The sequence below is a fragment of the Mustela erminea genome, chromosome 3 (genome assembly GCF_009829155.1).
Source record: "Mustela erminea isolate mMusErm1 chromosome 3, mMusErm1.Pri, whole genome shotgun sequence".
NCBI lineage: Eukaryota > Metazoa > Chordata > Mammalia > Carnivora > Mustelidae > Mustela > Mustela erminea.
This window is the reverse complement of record NC_045616.1, coordinates 122,737,647-122,758,800: the sequence shown is the minus strand read 5'-3', so window position 1 is coordinate 122,758,800 and position 21,154 is coordinate 122,737,647. Positions and strand designations below refer to the sequence as shown.

The 21,154-nt window shown below is 54.0% G+C and overlaps 1 protein-coding gene across 1 annotated transcript; it reads left to right on the top strand.

Annotated features, from left to right (window-relative positions):
* Positions 1–15,659, top strand: CDX1 (caudal type homeobox 1). The gene is made up of 3 exons (XM_032334965.1): positions 1–487; positions 14,785–14,930; positions 15,453–15,659. The coding sequence occupies exons 1-3, from the start codon at positions 43–45 to the stop codon at positions 15,657–15,659; spliced, it is 798 nt and encodes a 265-aa protein (XP_032190856.1). The 5' UTR covers positions 1–42.
* Positions 15,660–21,154: the final 5,495 nt, after the last annotated feature.

Sequence of the window (21,154 nt, the reverse complement as noted above, 5' to 3'; positions counted from 1 at the left end):
CGGCTCCAGGGCCCAGCATGCGCGCGGGCCCCCGCGGCCACCATGTACGTGGGCTATGTGCTGGACAAGGATTCTCCGGTCTACCCCGGCCCCGCCAGGCCTGCGAGCCTCGGCCTGGGCGCGCAAGCCTACGGCCCCCCGCCTGCGCCCCAGGGACCCCCGCAGTACCCCGACTTCACCGGCTACTCTCACGTGGAGCCTGCCCCGGCACCCTCTGCGGCCTGGAGCGCGCCCTTCTCCGCGCCCAAGGACGACTGGGCCGCCGCCTACGGCCCAGGCCCTGCGGCCCCCGCCGCCAGCCCAGCCCCGCTGGCATTCGGGCCCCCTCCGGACTTTAGCCCGGTGCCCGCGCCCCCTGGGCCGGGCCCAAGCCTCCTAGCGCAGCCCCTCGGCGGCCCGGGCGCACCGTCGTCGCCCGGAGCGCAAAGGCGGACGCCCTACGAGTGGATGCGGCGCAGCGTGGCGGCTGGAGGCGGCGGTGGCAGCGGTAAGGACCCCTCCCTCGCCCGGCGCCTCCGGACCGTTCCCTTGAGCACCGGCAGGTGCTAGGGCGAGGCCCAGTCGCCCCCTATCTAACCCCTACCCCGGCTCCGAAAGGGTTCCCACTGGGGCCTCCCTGACCATTCTGGTCCTGGGGTGCTTGTCCCTCAGCCTGTCCCTTCCGAATCCCAGCCTGCTGAACCTCGGTAAGCACGGCCCGTCTCTCTGTGTAGATTAAGGGAGCAGAGACCACGAGACGTGAAGAAACGCGCTTGTGGTCGCCTGGCCAGGCGGGAACTAGAGCGCAGCTCCCAGACTGAGCGCAGGGCCCTTGAGCATCCCTGGCCCCGCTCGTCATCCGCAGCTTCCACCCCTGTCCCAGCCCCAAGAGGAAGCTGCCAACCGTCCCCAGAAGGGGCGACCTGCTGACACAGGCCGGCCACTTTCCTGTCCAGGTCTCAGCACCCCCATCGGTGCTGGGGAGAGACTGTGGCTCCTAGCCTTTGGACTGCAAAAGAGCCCTCTTTGGTTACAGTGGTGTGGGGGGTCCCTACCTTACCATCCCAGGACCCTCCCTGAACTCTTGACCCTGGGGGAGGGGCAAGCAGGAGCAGTTGGGAAGGTGGCTACTGTTTGGCTCCTGAGACAGTGAGCCTCCTGCCCCCAGGCAGGCCTCTCTGATCCACCCTCTTCAAAGGCAGAGGAGGGGGCAGGACAAAGGGCTGGCTTTAATGAGGGGCGGCCTGACCTCCTTTATAGGTCCCCCCTTTGTCATGTAACAGACTGCGCCTTAGCTCGGTAGTGACTCCTGTTGGCCGGAAAGTGAACACGATACCCCATTGTCCCGACTGTGTCCGGCCTGTCCTGACAAAGGCCACCTGGCTTTAGGGGCGGGAAGTCGGCCTGCCCACCCTTTGATGTCCGTCCCCTCCCCCTCTTCCCCCAGCTGGGAGGGAGCCTGGGACTTCCCCCACCTCCTCTCTCTCTTCCATCCCGTGTCCCCATATACACTCCTCACTCCTGGGGCAGATGCTGGGGAGGTCTGGCCATAATCAGAGCACCTTCTTGGGAGTCCCGGGGACACAGAGGCTCCTGTCGGCCTCCGGAGGTCTCTCCTTTGCGTGACCTTGGCTAAATAAGGACAGCTAATGTTATGGCACTTACTAACGGGCCAGGCACTGACTGCTGTGATTTCTCACAGCACTATTGTAGGTACCATTATCATAGCCATTTTTAATGTGAAAAATCTGTGGCCTAGAGAGGTTAAACCCTTGAGGATGTAACCTAGAGAGGTTAAATCCTTGCACGAAGCCATATGACCAGTAAATGAGGGCGGGGCTGGGACTCGAACCCCAGCAGACTGATAGCCAAGCTTGTGTTCTCACCCTCTCAACAATAGCTTCTCTTTAATTGATCATCTTTCCTGGGTCTCAGTTTTACCCTCTGTGACATGATAGGGAAGGGTCTTATACTTTTGCTGAAGTTATAGAAGGAGCTTTTGAAAAATCTGGTGGAGAAAATACAAGTCTTCTGTCTAGAAAGAAAGTGTTACCTAATTCTGCAGACAATGTGAGGGGTTCTAGAAGCTTCTGAAAAACTTTCCATTAACTCTGGTTGAGAACCCTGCATGAGATTAAATGAGAGAAGGTGTCTGGGGCCACTGACCCCCCCACCCCCCTGGTTCTGTGTCCGTCCCCTGGAGAGGGAAGCCTGCTTTTCCTGCACCTCTATTCCAGTGTTGTGCCTGCTGATCAGGCAACTTTGGAGATGGGGATGAGTCCCAGATGCAGGAGGAGTTCCTCAGGAGCGAGGACCTGGAGAGAGTGCGCCAGTGGACCTCAGAGGACTGGTGGGAGGCGTGGGGGAGTTTTTAGGCTATGTGACTATGTGACGTCAGCCAAAAAACTTTTTCTTTCTGGACACAGGAGCCACTTGCAAACACCGCCAAGCCTCTGGTCTCAAAAGTCATTTGGAAACTGTTGTCCCCAGGCAGATGGGGGCCTAGCAGTTCGTCTGCCCAAACGCCAAAAAAACCTTTCCCCCTTTATTCCCAGAAAGTAGAAAGAGAGAGCCCAGGGAAGTCTGCAGGCTCCCAAGGAAAGGGGCTGCCCCAGAAACCAGGTTAGACCCATTCTGCCAAGGACTCAGGACCATCAGCTTTCTAGAAGCTAGAAGCTGCTGCCTGTCTGCCCAGGGCCATCTGATTCCAACCAGTGCTCCGGAGATTGGGCAGAATTGGCAGAATCAGGATGGAGTGACAGACCCTCTCTGAGAGAGAGAGAGGCCAGGCTGTGGCCCAACCCCCCCCAACTTTGGCCTCAGTTTCTCCTTCTGGGCAATGAAGATCCCAGGGTCTCTAGGATGGTGCTTGTGTAATGCTGTTCTCTAGGATGGCAAAGGGAAAGTCAGTACCCGCCAGCACCCACCCTGTGCCCCTGCTCCCCACAGCAAGTGTTGCCGGCCACCTGGTCTTGCGGTACCAGGTCTTCTTACCTGCTGCTTTTCCCTCTTCCTGGAAGCTCCTGTGCCCTAACTCTTTGCAGGCCTACCTTGTTCTCACCCTTCAGGTCTTAGCTTAATGGCTGTCTCCTCAGTGAGGTCCTCCATGATTTCTCAAGGAAAGCTCCCCCATACATATCGATAACCTTCGCTGTGTTTCCTTCAGAGCACCAGCCCTGATTTCACCTTACTTCCTTATCTGTGTGTCTGTGCGCTGTCTACTTCCCCACCCACCCACCCATTTGACCCATCACTACCTTCCAGGCACCACTGTAGTGCATGACATTTAGTAGGGACTCAGTACATTTTGTTGAATGAATGAACAGGACAAGTGTGAGGAACAGCAATGACACCAAGAGAAAAAGGAAGAGATGAGATCTTGGCTTTGACATGTTTCTGTGGTCCCAGCCCTAGGGATGAGACCCCTGACTGTTGAGCTGAGCAAGTTCATACGAGGGATGGAAGACTGGTTGCTCCCCTCTCCCTCCTTGGATGATCCTCCCTTCCCAGCTGAGTACTCGGTGTAGCTGAGGCCAGGGCTGGAACTATGACCTGTGGTTTCCACCCCCGCCTCCAAGATTCTATTTATTTATTTATTTATTTATTTGACACGGGGTAAGAGAGAGAGAGACAGAGAGAGAAAGCGCACATGCAGGGGGAGCGGCACGCAAAGGGAGAGGGAGAAGCAGGCTCCCCGTGGAGCAGGGAGCCTGATGCGGAATTTGATCCCAGGACCCTGGGATCATGAGCTGAGCCAAAGTCAGATGCTTAACTGACTGAGCCACCCAGGTGCCCCTATGACACAGGTTTATCCTAAGGAGGGACAATGAGAACCAGAAAGATGAGAGAGAGGCTCTTAGGCTTCAGCCCGTCATCAAAATATTACCCAGTTCTGAGGGATTACTGTCACCTGGCTGAGGCCAGGATAGGAAAAGACTACAAGGGGTTCTCCTTCGTGGTCCTCCCTGTTTGCATCTACAAATAGCAGCATTTTCATTAAGAGGGTCAGACATCAGGGTGCCTGGGTGACTCAGTGGGCTAAGCCTCAGCCTTCAGCTCAGGTCATGATCTCGGGGTCCTGGGATCAAGCCCTGCATTGGGCTCTCTACTCAGCAGGGAGTCTGCTTCCCACCCCCCAATCCCTCCCCCCCCCCCGCCAGTCTCTGCCTGCTCGTGATCTCTCGCTGTCAAATAAATTAAAAAAAAAAAAATCTTAAAAAAAAAAAAAAAAAGAGGGTCAGACATCATCCTGTCAAAAGCCCAGCATCCCTTCCTTATGAATAAACAGTACTTCCCAGGTCCGTGGCCTCTGGGGTAGGCCGAGGTCCCACACAACGAGGAAGATGCTTGTTGAGATGATGAGACTATAGCAGTAGGGTCCAGGTCTTGGTCCAGTCCCTTCAGCTTTCAGATGGAGACACTGAGGCCCAGGGAGGGGAGGAGCCCTGCCCTCTCCCCCCACATTCTAGACCCTCTCCCTTGGCCCATTGCCACAGCCACCAGCCTGGCCTCTCTCCTTCAGCCTCTCTCTGATGCCCCAGCTATCTTCACAGTCATCACCAGATTTGCCTTTTCAAGGCACATCTCCCGCTCAAGAGCATTCCATGGCTCCCCATGCTATGGAATTCCCATTTTGTTATATGCCCTTACACTGCTGTCAGATCCAGCCCCATTTCTGTGGCACTTGAGAACTGGCTCCAACCCACTATTGAAGCCACTGTCCCACTAGTTTGTCTAGATATGGAAGTGCTTCCTGGGGATGGCTAAGGGCTGAGCTTCGGAGCCTCAGGCCTGGGAGTGCATTTCTGTTAGAAGCTGCATAGCCTTGGGCTAGTTAACCTAGATCATTTCCCCTAGCCTCAGTTTCTTTAGGATAACAATAGGATTGTTTGAAGCCATGGTGCCCATCAAGCCCAGCCACTATGCTTGGGGCACGGTAGGTAGGTAGGTAGGTAGGTAATAGGAAGAGCGTCTGTGCCTAAGACCTTCTCTGCCAGTCCTTAGCAGGTGCGTGGAAACACACCTCACACTCTCTGCCTCTCCAGTCTGGTTCCCTCCATTGAAACTACCCTTCCTGCCCTCCTACATCTTCACCAGCTCAAATGCTGTGCCTTCACCAAGGCCACCTCCTCTAAAAAGCCCTCCTGGGTTTCCTCCCCTCCAAGCACTGTGTTAGGTTCTTGTTGTAACAACGCTCACCACTATCTTGTTTATCGCTTCCATCTACCTCAAGGACTTGTGGTCAGCCCCATCTTTCTCACCAGGCCTCGCGCCAAGTAGGAGCCCATGATAAAGCTGGGAACTGTGGTGCTGGCTGAGTCCTTACCGCATGCCAGGCAGTGTGCCAAGAACCTCACACGGGTCTTCTCACTCAAGCTTCATAACAACTAACAACGCTCAGAGGTGTGAGGATCTATTATTGGCCTCATCTTACAGATAAAGTTAATAAGGCTCAGAGAGGGTAGGGTGCCTGCTGCAGCTCACACAGCCAGGATGCGGAAGCGTGGGGTCCAGACCCAGACTCTACCGCCTAAGGAGCCTCTGTCAAATAAAGCAACACACACAGCAGCCCCAGACCCCTCCCCATGCGCATCCCAGCCCAGGGTGGGGGAGGGGGGCAGTGGGGGGAGAAGGCTGGTTGGGGAAGAGCCGGGAGAAGATGATGGGGGAGGGTGGGCCCAGCAGGGGCCAGGCTGTTTAAAACTGGTTCTCTAGGCAGAAGCTGCGTTTGACACCTCATCTCTCAGATGTAGCTGGGAAGGGGAATGACCCAGTTAGAAGGTGGCAGAAGGCTTTTTTTGGTTGGGTGTTTTATCCACCACCACCACCCCTCCCACCCCGGCTTTGGCAGCTATTGCGGCTGAGAGCTTAGGGAATCACTGTGAAGGTCCAAAATGGCTTTGTTAACGGTAGGGTCTGGCTTGTCAGTAGCAAGTTATCTTAATGCGCTGGCCCTCTAGTTTCTGTCCTGGAGCTCCTGAGATTTGGAAACACCGTGTGCATTTAGAGTCAACATGGGTTAACCTGTCAAACACTCCCTACGCCATGCTCAGCCCCCAAGCTTGTAGGGGTGCATAGGTCCCTCTGCATCAACACAGATGAGCGAGCAGACGTTAGTGAAAGCCAAGATTGATGCTCCAAGCTCAGCACCTACCGGTGACTTCCCATTGCTCTTGAAATCAAATTCAAACCCCTCATCCCAGGGCAGAGAGCTCTGCTGGTCTCTCCAGGCTGATCACGTGCCTCTCTCATTCATTCATTCATTCATTCAGGCAGGCTGGGGATTCAGGCCAGAATGAGGCAGACAGGCCCTCTCGGGGAGCTGGCACTGCTGCTCCTTCCTCTGCTACTCTCTGCCATAGGGCCTTTGCACACGCCGTTCCTGGAACATACCCTTCATTGGTGACACAGAAACCTCTTCTAAGCAGGTTCCAGCTTAGATGTCGCCTCCTGGAGGAGACAAGCTAATTAGAGTAGGTCCCCCCAGCCCCTGCCCCTGCCACTTAATCTAGCTCTCAGCTCTAGGCTTACTTTCCTTCATGCTAATCCGTTTGTGATGATTTTCTTAGTTTGTTTTTAATCTGTGCCCCACTACAAAAGGGGGGAATGAACTATTTAACAAGTCCTGAGCACCCAGCATAGCAATAAGGATATAACCTGGATCTACTGAGTACTCAGCCCGTGCCCAGCATTTTCTCAAGTGTAGATATTTCTGACCCCAGGATCTCATGCACACCTCTGCATTAGATTCATGGCTTTGCGAAAGCCTCCGGAAGATGTCCTTTGGAGATTGAGCTGACCAGCTGATGGATTGGCTGTGGGAGCCAGACGTGCCACCTCGGCTTTTGGCCTGAGTATCAGGAAGGTGGTGGCCATTTAACTGATAGGAGGCCCCGCTGGGAAGCAGGAAGTCTGTGTCATGTTCTGCAAGGACTCATCCAGTACTCCCTGTGTGTCAGGCACCATCTTGAGACTGGGTGAGCAGCAGACCGGGAGCAGGGCACTGAGGGGAGTAGATTTGCAAAGGTCACCTAGGGAGCTAGGAGAGGGCTGGAGTCCAGAGCCCCTCCCTGGACCTCACCCAGAATGGGAGACCTCGGGACCCGGGCCGAGGATGACCGTGTAGGGCAAGGCTGGAACACACCCTGGGAAACAGCTCAGGGGGGCCTCAGGCTGTTCAGGCCAGGGAGAAACTTGAAGGGACACAGTTGCTGTTTGCTAGTCTTGGAAGGGCTATTCTGGGCCAAGGGTGCCCCTTGGGTTTTGGGGTTTTTTTTGGGTTTTTTTTTTGTTTTTTAATGGAAAAATACAAGCAGGTGGTCTCTGGGAGACCAGGCTGCTTTGTGGAGAGGACAGGCACAGTCTGGTTAGGAGGTGGTGACGCTGTGGGCATCTGGCTCAGCGGGGGAGCTTGGGTTAGCGGGGCTGTCCAGTAGAACTTTTCTGTGATGGAGGAAATGCTCTGAATCTGTTTGGTCCAGGGTTCCAACCACCAGCAGCACGAGTCTCTCTGGCCCTTGGAAGATGGCTCACATGACTCAAGAGCTGAATTCTTAATTCTGTTTGGTTAATTTCAATTTAAGTAGCCACACGTGGCTTGAAGCTGTCATTTGGGACAATGCAGGACAGGCCTTCTCAAGAGTTCTTAGAATAGTCATCTGTTCCCAATGGGCTCCTTATTCTCCACCGAGGGCCTCTCAGGCCTCTTCTGTCTCTGTGGTCATCTTCATCATTGACTAGCTTTTATTAATAATTACCTTGTTCAGTAGGTTCCCACACCTCATCTCTACGTCCCTCTGAGGGACCATGTCCTCAGTTGACAGGTGAATATCCCGGGATCCAAAGAGGGGCGGGGCCTTGCTGGGTTCACACCAGTGGCCTGTGGCCAGGCTGGGGTAGAACAGACAGGTCTACCTGCCCCTGCAGTTTCTGTCCTCTTTGCTGCCTCCCACAGCCAAGCCAGACCATGGGCCACCATGGAGAAAACGAGGCAGGGGACAGACGTCAATGGCCAGGTGGCCCGGAAGGAGAGGGTGCAGTGCCGACTGAGCGCTGTGCCTGGAAAGGAGGGCAGTGGTGGGAAGGAGAAGCTTGCCTAAGGCTGCAGGACTCCTCACCCCCACGCCAGCCTCACCCCTGCTCCAGGGCTTGAATGAGGAACCATGAAGAAACCACCTGGAACCGGCAACTCAGCTGGAACAAAGATCCAGTCAGGGCCCAGTAGACAGCTTCATGATCCAGGAAGGGACAGCCATTCAGCATCTAACTGGCTGGGTCCGGGCGGCCCCGCGCAGAAGAAGTCCACCTCCTGCCAGTGGGATGGGGAATCTAGTCCAAATTGAACATGGCCTGTCCAGCTGGTGGCTGGGCCAGGTCTCTCCACTCCCAGGCCAGTGTGTTCCTTGCCCTGCAGCTCCCTATCAGGCGGCATTCCTCACTCTCCCAAGGGACTCCTCTAACATCCGCTTCCGCAAATAGCTCAGCTCTCCTTGACAGCCCCTTAGCTCTTTGCCCTCTACAAACTGCTTTCACGTCCAAAGCCTAAAGAAGTTCAGTCTCTCGTCAAGTCCATTAGCTAAGGATTGGTCATATCTGGGCCCAAGGCCTGAGAGGAGGGCTCTGAGCTGCAAAGAACTTCAGAATCTCCAGGCCCTCGGGGCTGCCCCTCTTCTGAGGTCCCGAACTGGAACCAAGACCTACTGACATCAGCTAGTGGTTCAGAAACCCCAAGGGCTGTTAAAGAAGGCGGGAGAGCAGAATGCAGTGGGTCTGGGAGGGAGTCTTTCGGACAAGCCGGCATGCGTGCCTGTGTGCACACTGCATGTGTGTTTGTGTGTTGGGGGGGGGATCAGGATGCACAGTCAGGCTGGGGCTGGACCACACAGAGAGGGGACATGGAGGGTTGAGGCGGGAAGGGTGTTCCAGTCCCCGGGGCCAGAGCTGGTGTTGTCCTCCCCCAGGGCTGCGGGGACCCAGCAGGAAGAGAGCAGAGGAAGTGCTGACCCAGAAGCCATGTGACTTTCTTGGAGCCACCCCACCCCGCCCTGGGGGCAGAGGCTGAACCCTGTCCTCCCCTGGCCCAGGCTGGATGGGGAGGCCCCACCGCCAGCCACTGTGCCTCCTGCCCCGTCTCCTCCAGCTTGGCAGGCCCGGTATCTAGGCTCTCAGACAGGGAAATCAGTCTTAGAATTCTTTCAGCAAAAATAACAAACCCAACCAGAGAATCAACAAACATTGGGAGCTTCGTGTTTCCAAGTTGGAAGGGACCTTATAAATAAACAGTCTCATCCAACACATCACCCATCGCCCAGATCCATTTCCCAGCCTTTCTGCCCCATGGCTGGCCCACCGCTGTTGGGGATGAGTAAGACCTTCCCATCCATGTGTGCCATTTTTCTGGAGCGATCCCCGCGCCCCTGGAGGTTGGAGGTAATGACGGGAAACCTCACACTGTGTGAGAGGTTCTAGTGCTGTTTCTGAGGCTGGACAGACCCGAGTTGAAATCCCACCCTCCAGATGTGTGGACCACTCAGAGCCTCAGTCGGAAAAAGGGAGTACCAGCTACCCAGCTTCAGAAGTTGTTGAGAGATGTATACAAATACCTGCCACAAGGAGAGGCTGGCCACTATCAGAATAATAGTGATCTCCACTTTATAGGTACAGAGAATGAAGCCCAGAAAGATGCGGTGACCAGTCCTCGGTCACCTAGCCATGAGAAGCTGTCCCGTCCAATCCCAGAGGTCCGTTTGTCCCAACAACCCCGTGTCAGGGTCCCAGGACAGCCAATCAAGTAGCAAATCCGTGAGTCTCATTTTAGCCTCACTGAATCTGAATTTCTGGCCTAGAATCTGTGCTTTTGAAAAGCTTTCCAGGACCTCCACTGTGCATGCTTTAGGAGAAGGGAAATGTGCTCTCTTCCCAGCAGCCTGATACATGTGGATGGGCCATTACTCGAATCCCAAAGCCAGAGCAAAGAGGGAGCCTCCTTCGGGTGAGTTATCCAAGCATCTTCCCTGCTGCACTCACCACTGAAGAGCCAGAGGGGGCTCCCCTCCCACCATCCTGCCCCCTTGCACTGGCATCTGGCCCAGAGGGTTATTCATTAGGTGCCTGGGAGGGGCTGGCCCCCATCAGACACCTGTTGCAGGAGCCCGGACTTCCCTCTCCACACCAGCGTCCCAGGGGCCTGTAAATCATTCATCCTGAGGCCCTCTTCCTACCCGCTGCTCTCACGCACCTCCCTGTCCCCTCCCTCCTAGGCTCCTGGGGAGGCACAGGTGCTCACAGAAGGGGGAAGGGAGGGTGGCTTGGAGCAGCTGAGAGTTCTGGCTCAGAGGCTAGAGCCCAGGGCTCCTGACTGTCATTAAAATACAAACTCAGGGGCACCTGGGTGGCTCAGTGGGTGAAGTGCCCGACTCTTGATTTCGGCCCAGGTCATGATCTCAGGGTCATGAGATCGAGCCCCACTCCAGGTTCAGTGCCGGGCATGGAGCCTACTCTCTCTCTTAAAAAAAAAAAATCATAAAAAATACAAATTCACCTTGCACACAGTAAAAAAAAAAAAGAAAGAGAGAGAGGGGGAAGGAAGGAAAGAAAAGAAAAGGAAAGGAAAGGAAAGGGAAAGAAATAAATATATAAATATATAAATAAATAAATGAAAGAAAAAGAAAGAAATGAAAGAAGAAAGAAAGGGTCATCCCAAAGACTCTCACTTACCTGTGGCCCCACGGCTTCTGGTTCCTTCTCCAGAGGCTTGTTATTGATTTATATTTTCTTTCAGAAAAAAACTCTACCTACACACGTATGAGTGTGTGTGTATGTGTGTGTCGATCTGTTACACAAAAAGAGTAACATACAATTCACAACATTCTGTCTTGCTTTTTTTTTTTTAACTCAATATATCTTAGAAATTGCTGCATATTAGTATGTGGGAAGCTTTGTAATTTCTTTTTAATGACTGCATAATGTTGCTCTCCATGAATGTGCCATCTTTTATTTAACTTTTTTTTTTTTAGGATTTTATTTATTTATTTTTTGAGTGAGAGAAAGAGGGCAAATGAAAGAGAGCCTGAGCTGGGGGGAGGGGCAGAGGGAGAGGGACAAGCAGAGCCCCCACTGAGCATGGAGCCTGATGTGGCACCCTGAGATCTTGACCTGAACTGAAGGCAGCCGCTTAACCCGCTGAGCCCCACAGGCACCCCTAACAAGTACCCTACTTGTAGACATGTACATTGCTTTTAGTCCTGTGCCTTTTGAAACAGCGATGGCTTTGGGCATTTTTCTGTGAGATCACTTCCTGGAAGTGGGATTAATGGGTCAGAGGGTGCGTGCGTATTAAACGAGGCTAGATGTTACTAAGTTGGGCTCCAAGGAGGATGTTGCCTTATTACCCTCTGGATAGCATATGGGATTTCTTGGTTCCTGGACCACAGCAAGATGCCACATGTTTTGTTCTTTGGCAGAGCCATTTTCTTAGCAATGAAATGGTGTGATTTGAGAGCTCCACTAGGAAAAAGTTACCAGTGGTTCCTAAGCCCACCAGCCCATCTCCTGGGCCCAGCAAGAAGGCTACGGGGCCTGTGGGCTGGGACCTCCCTGGCAGCCCCGCTAGAACAGAGAGAAATAATTATGCAGCTAGAGTCCTATCCCCTGTCTAGGTCCCCGCTCCTCAAATCTGGGAGGAGTCAGGCTACAGTTGGTTTCACTTGAGCCCAGGGTTGATAGCAATACCAGGCAGGATGGCCCTCAAGAAGGATGGGTCCCTTTCTGAGCCCCCATTTCCCCATCTATGAAAATGGGTGTGATGGAGCCCCACTTGCTCATCAGAAAAGATGGGAGTGAGTACTGGGTGCCTGAGGAAAAGGGTCTTTCATAAGCACTACTTGTAATCTCTCAGGCTGTTTGGGGGAAGGGAGATTCGTCCCCCCACTTCAGACTGTGAGTGTTCTGGGCATTTCCAAGGGCCCACCCAGCCTGCAGACCATCTAGCCCCGGCCCAGAGCTCTCTGGGGCCTGCCTTCCCCATGATCTGGGCCCTCCCTTCCCACAAGTACAAATAGACAGGTGGTCTGCTGTTTGAGCTTCTGTTGCTAAGGCTCAGGAGACTTCTTGGGGGTGCTTTATGGACTCTAAGCCTGTTGGGGTGAAGAGTTGTGCCAAGAGTAGGGAGTGGAACTCTAGACCAGGTGACATGGCTTTGGGCAGGTCCACACTTGTCCAGGGCTTCGGTGACCCTAACTGTGCAGGGGAGCTCGGACTTGAAGGATTTACAAAGCCTCTCTTACTTGGACCTCCAGGATCTGTATTAGCTGCCTGAACCTCAGTCCCTTCATCTGTAAAATGGGAGGAGACTAAACTGAGCTCTTTTGGCTTTAGCCCAGTGAAGATTCAGAGCTCTGCTGGGCTCTGGGGGTGGCGCATTAGGCAGAACTGTTTTTGAGTCGGCGTTGAATTTTCTAGGCCAAGGAAGGACCCATCTGGAGCCAAGGCCTCAGCAGCCACTCCCTTGTCCCTTTCCTGGGCCAGGCCTGGCCAAGGGCCGATGTTGTCTCGTGCTACATCGGGTGGTGGGCTGAGGTCAGTGGATGTGGAAGTGTCCAGTGAAGTTCTGCTGCTCTGGCAGGAAATCCAAGGAAAAAAGCCCAGAAACATCTGTTGTCTCCCATTTTCTGCAAAACCATTTGGCTCTTGGGGAGCCCAGCGGCTGTCCTGCCAAGCTGCGTGGGCTTGATAGTGGGGAAGGAGCTGGAAGAGGGGGTCGGTGGTTAGCACGGGGGTGCCACGGGACAGGCAGAGCCAGAGCCGTGACCCTGGGAGGTGAAGGCCAGGCTGCGTGGGGGCAATTGATTGAGGTAGAACAGGGTCCTCGGTTATTCCAAGACCTGCCATGCCCTGGTGGACATGTGCAGGTCTGAAAGTGCTTGCGTGTGCCTCCTATTTATAGCCGAGTACTCAGCTTCTTACGAAGGAAACTGGTGTTTAGTCAGGCCCCCGCACCAGCCCGGGCCAAGCATGACTCTTAATATGCTCTCCAGACAGACCTCTGATCCCAGCCCCAAAGAGTCCTGACTTTAACCCTGGACAGTCCTCAAATCCCACTCCTGCCCTCAGTCTGTGCCCTGTAGAGAAGCCAAGCCACAGCCTTCTCTCTCCTGGGTTGTTGCAAGCCTGTCTGTGCTTCCACCTTCTTGCCAGTCTGTCCTCCATGCAGCAGCCAGAGCCAGATTAAAACCTACATCAGACCTGCTTTCTCTTGGGCTCAGAAGCCTGCAATGGCTCCCATCCTAGACAGAGTAAAACCTGGAGTCCTTTCCATGGCCAGCAAGGCCCTGGACAACCTGCCCCCCTGTCCTTGCTCACTGTACTCTGGCTATACCAGCCTGTGCACTGTTCCTCACACATCAGGTGTCAGGCAAGGTCCCACCACAGGGCCTTTGCACTTGCTGTTCCCTGCACCTGCAGCCCTCTTCACCAGATACCTGCATGACCCTTTCCCTGACCTTCTTCAGATCTTTGCCTAAATTTCCCTTCTTAGTAAGTCCTTCATGAACTACTCTTCTTAAAATCTCATAATCTTTCCTCCCCCAAATTCCCAGTCCTCTCTTCCCGCCTCCTTCTTCTCAGGAATACTTATCAATTAACATATCAAATACTTAGCATTAACATATCAAAGTATTTGGATCTCTGATTATTTTGACTAGGCTCCACAAGGACTTAATTTCACTGAGCGGAGGGACTTTTTTAAGTTTGGCTGGCTGGTGTACCTTCAGTGATTGGCCCACACCAGAGCTCAGTAAATAGTTGTCGCCTGAGCCTGAGTCATGGCTCTGTGTCTGCAGAAGAGGCAGTGGAGTGGATGGCTCTGGGCAGACCCGGGGCTTGGTGTCCAGGGCTTGGGCCTTTGCAGGTAGCTGACAGGCCCTCGTTTTTTCTGTTGGACCAGCAGCCTCCAGGCATTTGACAGGAAGTGAGGAGCACCCAGCCCAGGACTGAGTGGGAAGCTTCCACCTCTGCCCGTGGTGGCTCTTCCCCATTCTCCCCCCTGCCCTGGAGAAAGCAGCCACTGACTTGTCCTTGGTCTCTATCTGCTCTGGGCTGCCCGGTGTCCCTCTGTGTCTCTGGTGTGAGGACCCATGGTCTCAGGATCCTGAATCAGAACCACCCGGGGAGCTTGTTAAAAATGCAGATTCTAGGGGGGCCTGAGTGGCTCAGTTGGCAGAACATGCGATCCATCTCAGCGTTGTGAGTTCTATCCCCATGTGGGGTGTAGAGATTGCTTAAAAAATAAATGAATAAAATCTAAAAAAATAAAAGAAAATGCCAGCTCTACTCCCCAGGCTTTCTGGCTCACAGGGTCAGGGGTGCCCAGAAAGCTGTGTTTTTCCCAAGCCCCCCACGTTTCTGTTGCCCTGCTGCACCTGGAAACTGGGGGGGTGGGGCGGGGTGGGGAAAGCTGGTGGAGCTGGTGGATTAGAGGAGGGCTCTGGGTCAGGGGGGCTGGATTGAAACCCCGACTCCACTAGCAGTTTGCTGTGGGTCCCTGAGCAGACTGCTTCTCCTCTCTGAGCCTCGTGCTTCCCCGAACAGGCATGAGAGTAGTGCTTGCCTCTCAGGTTGGGGGGGTCTCTGAGCCTGACCCCGGGGGGGAATGATCGTTACCCCCAGGACCGAGTGGGCGTCCCTCCCCACCTCAGGGTCCTGCTTTCAGGGATCTGGATTGTGTCCTCCCTGCGGCCCTGCTTGAAATTTGCAGAAACTCCCCCACCCCACCCACTCACCTCCCCTCCTGGCCCCTCTGCTTCTCAGGGAAGACTCGGACCAAGGACAAGTACCGCGTGGTCTACACCGACCACCAGCGCCTGGAACTGGAGAAGGAGTTCCACTATAGCCGTTACATCACCATCCGGCGGAAGTCAGAGCTCGCTGCCAACCTGGGGCTCACTGAGCGGCAGGTGTGTGGACCCCACCCCCACCCCCTCCAGCCCCTTCACCACGGGAGCAGTACTGGGAGTCTGGCCTCCCAGGGTGTCAGGCAGATTATAGACTCCGGGAGGAGAAAAGAGAGGTTGAGTTTCCTGACCATGGTCACACAGCACAGCAGAAACTGAGGTGCTGCCAAATCCTCCCACTTGAAACAAAACCCAATATCCCCAACCCCAGTAGGGGGATGGGGGATCTAATTAGCTATAAACTACAGCTGCTAAGATGATGGCTGTTTAAATCCCAAGGAGGGGAGCAGTTACAGGGAACAAAGGGAAGTCTTCCTGGAGGAGGCGTCTTACAAAATGGGGACAGAGAAATTGTCTTTAGGGTCCGGGAGCAGTGGGGGAGGATGTGAGTTGTCTGGGTGGTGAGGCGGGAGGGAGGCCATAAACCCCACAAGGGGAAATAAGAGCCTAGCTGTCCCTCCTCTCTTCCTCGTGCCCTGCCATTTGGTCTCCCCCGCCACCCATCTCTGCTCTCCCACACTGCAGGTGAAGATCTGGTTCCAGAACCGGCGGGCCAAGGAGCGCAAAGTGAATAAGAAGCAGCAGCAGCAGCAGCCCCCACCCCCCCAGCCCCCAGCCCATGAAGTAACCCCTGCCGCAGCTGCGCCGCCCCTGGGGGGCCTGTGCCCCAGCTCTGCCAGCCTCCTGGGAGCCGCCTCCCCAATGCCTGTTAAGGAGGAGTATCTGCCTTAGCCCTGTGCCCCGCCTTGTGGGCGGGGAGGGGGGGGTGAGGTGGGGGTGGGAGCTCTGTGGCTTAGGGCCTAGGAGGCCTCCTCTGAGCCCCAGCCCTGCCGCTGATCTCCTGGGTAACCTTGGACAAGTTGCCACCCAGCCCCTGCATCCCCTTGGCCCATCTATGCCTAGAGGCTGTGGGGTAAGGACCTTTCCAGCTCCTGTGTTCTGGGCCTCAGGGGGGGAGGTCTCGATCCCTAGAGGGCTAAGTGAGGTGCCATGATAAATCCCCAGGCCTTACCTCCTCCTCCATGGGTTCAAGGGTGGGAGGTCGCTGAAGGGACTGGGCTGACTCAGGGGGAAGGAGTTAGAGCCCAGCGAAGATGGAATGTTGCAGCCCATGACCCGAGGGGAAGGGGTGAGGTTAGCTTCCACCTGCCCCTTCCTGCAGCTTTACCTCTAGCTGTCTCCATCACATGTCCCCATCCTAAGTTACCCTGACCCCTCTCTAGGCTGGACGCAAAGCACAAAGCCCATAAGCCTGGGCCAGAGCAAGAGGCTCTGATGCCTGTCCCCTCTGGGTTGCAAAGTCATATGCCCCCACTAGCATTCTCTGTGGGGTCTCTAGACTGGGACAGGCGAGGGGCCGGGGGGAGGGGTCCACCTGCCTAGTTCCTATACCCCTAGGCTGTCCCTTAGGCCCCAGGCCCCAGGCCCCAGGGAGTCCCCGGGGGACTTTTTCTGGACCAAACAGAGCTCACAACTGGGCAAGTTTTGTACATAGAGTGGAACCTCTTGGATGCAGCTTCAAGAATAAATTTTTTCTCTTTTCAAAAAAAAGGTATAAAAATCATTATACCCAGCCTTAAAAAAAAATGCTAAAGAAGTATAAACCATCCTCACCCTCCCCTAATAATTGCATAATCCCCTCCAGTCTCTGTATTTCTCTAGCAAGGTCACCTTTAAAATGTGTTTGAAAGATCCAAACAGGACATTGTTAGAGTAAGTCTATGAGACTACGTAAGATTGTAAGTCCATTTTGTAAGCAGATTCATCAGACGCAATATATCAATTTTTGAATTTTTCAAGCACTTTCAGCTCACATTTTTCTCTCTACAACTGATATTCACTGGGTACCCCTATGGGCCAGGCTTGGCCAAGCATAGGGAATGCACAGTCCTTGCCTCACAGCAGTTCCCAGTCGGAGCTCTGCTCTGGGCATCAAAGGAACAGAGCCTCCAGGGAGCCCAGAGTGGGTTCCCATCTTAGGGCAGAAGGTCTGGAAGGCTTCCCGGAAGAGGTGATATTTGGATTGAGGCCTAAAGATCTAGTAGGTGCTGTCAGGGCAAGAAAAGAGGAATGGTAAAAAAAAGAATATGAACAATAGGAACTTAAAGTATGATGTTTTAAAACTCCTGAGAAAAGCTCTTGTTCTCAAATCCCGTCCAGAGGTAGGCAGAAGTCTGCCACCTTGGGCCTTTTCTCCCTAGAAGGCTCTGGTGCCAGTGACCTGCCCCTCTGTTTACTGTTCTGGGATGTGGCCCAGCCATAAAAAAGTGTGCGTAGCCTGTCTGCCCTTTGCTCCTGGGACCCATGACAACAACGCACGAGGTGGATCCAGCCCCACACTAGGCCCTGAAGAGCAGCAGGCACGTCCCTCTCTCTCCTCCTGCTGGTGGCCTGGGACACCCAGCAGCTTCCCCGAAGATGGTGGACGTCTAAGGCATGGGAGCAAGGTGGTGCCTGGAAAAGGACTATGGTTCCAAGATCAGAGGAAGAGGGTTGGTGTGACGGTGGTTGGCAGTGAGTGGATATACTTTTCTGATCTTCAGAAATATTTGCTGTGTGATCCCGGCTTAACTTCTTCCCCTCTCTGGTCCTTATTTCCCCATCTGTAAAACTAAGGAGTTTGTTTACCAAAAGGAAATATGACTCAGGTCCAGTAAGTTTGAAAAGTCCTGAAGACGACCCTTCTGGGGGAGGCCCAGCGGCAGGTTAACACATCAAAGGCTCTGACAAGCCCTACAGCAAAGAAACCCCTTGAATTTTCTTTAATCTGACATTCTCCATGCTTTGCTACCCAGGCACCCCCTACTAGTGCCTGCTTGCACCCCACTGCACTCCACACACTCCACACTCTGGAGTGTGGGGATGCTGTGGCCTGGGGGGACTCGACTGGCAGCAGGCTCCAGTGTCAGATGGCCTGGCCTCTGGTTTACTGCCTCCCAGCTCAGACTTCAGGCAAGTCACTAAGCTTCTCTGAGCCTTGGCCTCCTCATTCATCAAATGGAAATAAAGTCCTTGAGCCTATCTCAGAATTGTGCCTAGGATAGGTGCTATGTTTTAGCCACCTGCTCATGGGCAGTCACACCCCTGGTGTGTGATGCTGGCAGGCCTGCCCAATGTTCAACCCCCCCACCTCCTGCCACCCAGTGCTGAGGGCAGATGGCAGCCTGGGAGGTCTGAGGCAGGACAAGCCTGTCCCTAGCCACAGAAAAACCTCTGTCTGGCTGGAGGTCGGTGGCCATGCCTGGCAGGCTGGGTCAGCTGTGACTACTGCCCACGTGGGAGGTTGGGGGGCCGGGTGGGGCCCACAAGTTGGTTGGTGATCACCTGTCAATGGGTGTCGGAGCTCCAGGAAGAAGGAAATTTGATCTCAAATGACTTCTAAGCAGTGTCCTGGGCTGCCTTGTGAAGAGTGAGTTCCCTATCACTCAAGAGAGTTCCACCAGAGCCTGGGGTGTCATGGCTCAGGAAAGGGACCCTCCATGTCCTGTCAGACCCTGCAGCCCACTGGAATGCCTGAGAGGTATTCCAGCCTTCCTGCCAGAAACAGCTGCTGTGGCCTCTATCGTGAGTATGGCAATTTAATGCCATCCTCTCCCAAGTGGTGAGCCCTGAGCTGGTGCTGGAGACCGGGGGTCTGGACAAACCTCAGAGACAGCTTGGCCTGGTCATGGCTTCTAGCAAATCAGAAGCAGGCACGATATTTTGCATGCAACTTCCCCTATGGCCCCCTAATCCTGTGCCGAGAGCCATGGTCTATGGAGGGGCCAGTCCCACTGACTGCCAAGGGATCGCAGTAAGCAGAGCAGAGAGGGCCGCAGCTCAGCTCGAGGGGAGGACTCAGCCCAGCATGAGGAACAGAGGTGGTCTCCTGCCGCCCAGGATATGTGTGTGCATGTGTGTGTAATGTGTTATGATGGGGAGGGGTGAGGCAGGAGGACTGCAGAGCTCCAAGGAAGCTGCCCCAGCTCTGGGTGCACGGGGTACGCAGGCTTCAGCCAGGGCGGCCTTGGAGGGCAATCCCATCCCAGAGCTGCTGCTCCGGAGCCACTTTCTCTGAATCATCCCAGATGGACCAGCAGTCTGATTCCTCATCTCTCGCAGTCGCCGCTCGGTGGTGTAACAAAACACATGCTCGGCAGCGATAAAGTCTGAACATTTTAGCAAATTAAAAATGTTTATTTATATGCATTTAAAAATATCTCCCTATATAATAAAAGGAAGCACATTTTCATCTAACACTTTCCTTAAATCAGCACACATCTCCATTCTGGTTTGATGTGAGACCAGGAGAAACAGAGAGAGAGGTGGGAAGCGGGGGAAGGGAGATAGATTTTTTTTTTTTAAAGATTTTATTTATTTATTAGAGAGAGATCACAAGTAGGCAGAGAGAGAGAGAGAGAGAGAGAGAGAGAGAGAGAAGCAGGCTTCCTGCCGAGCAGAGAGCCCGATGCGGGACTCGATCCCAGGACCCTGAGATCATGATCTGAGCTGAAGGCAGCGGCTTAATCCACTGAACCACCCAGGCACCCGGGAGATAGATTATTTACTGGTTAGGATTCCTAAGTAGTTATACTGCCCAGGAGTACCCAAAGTTGCTCTGGGATAAGGCAGAAGGAATGGCATCAAATGTGCTTGGTACCTGAACTCGCGGCCAGTTGTGTGATCATAAGACTGGGGCTTCAGTGGGCAGGTGGGCTTATGTGGACAATAGCTTCTAGAAGATATCGCAGTTTTATTTGTTTGCAGAAGACTAGACTTTTCCAACAAGGGCTGTGGTAGAACCTGAGTGGGGTCAGATTCCTAGATGTCGGAAATAACCCCACCTCTGCTTCATGCAGTGATTGTGCAAGTTTTTTTTGTTTTTTGTTTTTTGTTTTTAGTCTTGCCTTTTCTGGGCCTCAGTTTCCTCATCTGAAAAGTGTGAGCCTGGACCCATTTGCACTCACAGCCCCAGTGACTGCCACTGACGTTCAGTTTCAGTGGTCACCCCATGATGTGTTTGCTTCAAGAAAGTTAAAGGAAAGATTCAGTCCTAGTCCCTCCCAGGACCCCAAGACTGGCTCCCCCAAGGGCTGAGTCTGGGGAAAGCAGGTGCAACTGGGAAGGCGCCATAGAGAGGCCAGGCTCCCAGGGTTCTTGAGCAAATGCCTCCCCTCTATTCCCTCTTCCTGGGGTTCTCTGGACCTTCCATAGGGTCTAATGAAGCCCATGTGTCTAATGATGAGGTTGTTCAGCAAAGCTGCAGCCTGTCCTGTGACAGAAGTGGTGACAGGTCCTGGGGGAGGGGCAGGGGGTCCTGTCTGGGCCTTCTTGGATTCAGGAGCCATGGGCTTTTGCTCTCTCCCAAGCCCAGAGATTCTGCGTTCCATGTGACCTTGGGTATACAACTTCCCTCCTCTGGGATGGTTTCCTAAGGTGCAGAATGGGGGTGCAGAAACCGTCTTCCCAGGCTGTTGGAAAGAATTACAAATCCGATATTGGATGTAAGCCTTCATCCAATGAACACAGTAGGGTTTCCTGAATGCTCCTTCCCTTCACATTCATGCCCAAAGGGCTCCTTCGTCCTGCTTCTGGAGAGCCCCTGGCCTGCCCTTTGAGGCCGGGCTTAAAGCAAGGAGCAGCTTGGTGGGGCCTTGGAAGGAGAGGTGGCTCCAGGACCCAGCCCGGTCCTTTTCCCAGGCCTGTGCTTCAATTTAAGCCCTTCTTGGCTCCTTCCAGGCTCCAGGGGTATGAGAGGCAGCAGGCCCTTATCCTCAACTTTCCCCAAAGGCTTCCCCGTGTGGGTTAATGGCAGAGCAACGCTATGATTTAGTGTCTGAACTGTGACACTTGTGGGTGAAAGGTGCATGATTTATAATAAATATGCTGGGTCCACTAGCATCTACCAGACCAAGGGGTATGAACACCCCAGCTAATAATTTCCCCTCCTAGTCACAGGCTCACACAGACCGTCACAACATTCAGAGAGGTCGGTCAGACATGGCATCGCTGATGTAAATTCATTTTAGAGATGTAAAATTATAATATTCCTGAGATCTTAGCGCTGGCAGAGAGGAACCCAGGTGCTCATGATTTAAGTCACAAGCCATCACAACACACAGTGACACGTGCCCTGTCTATTCTTGCCCGAACCTCCTTGCATCTCTTTCATCCCAGCAAAAGGATAAATGTTGCACACCACCCAAAAGTTCCATGAGGCCTGACTGTCACTGGTGTCACTCACTAGC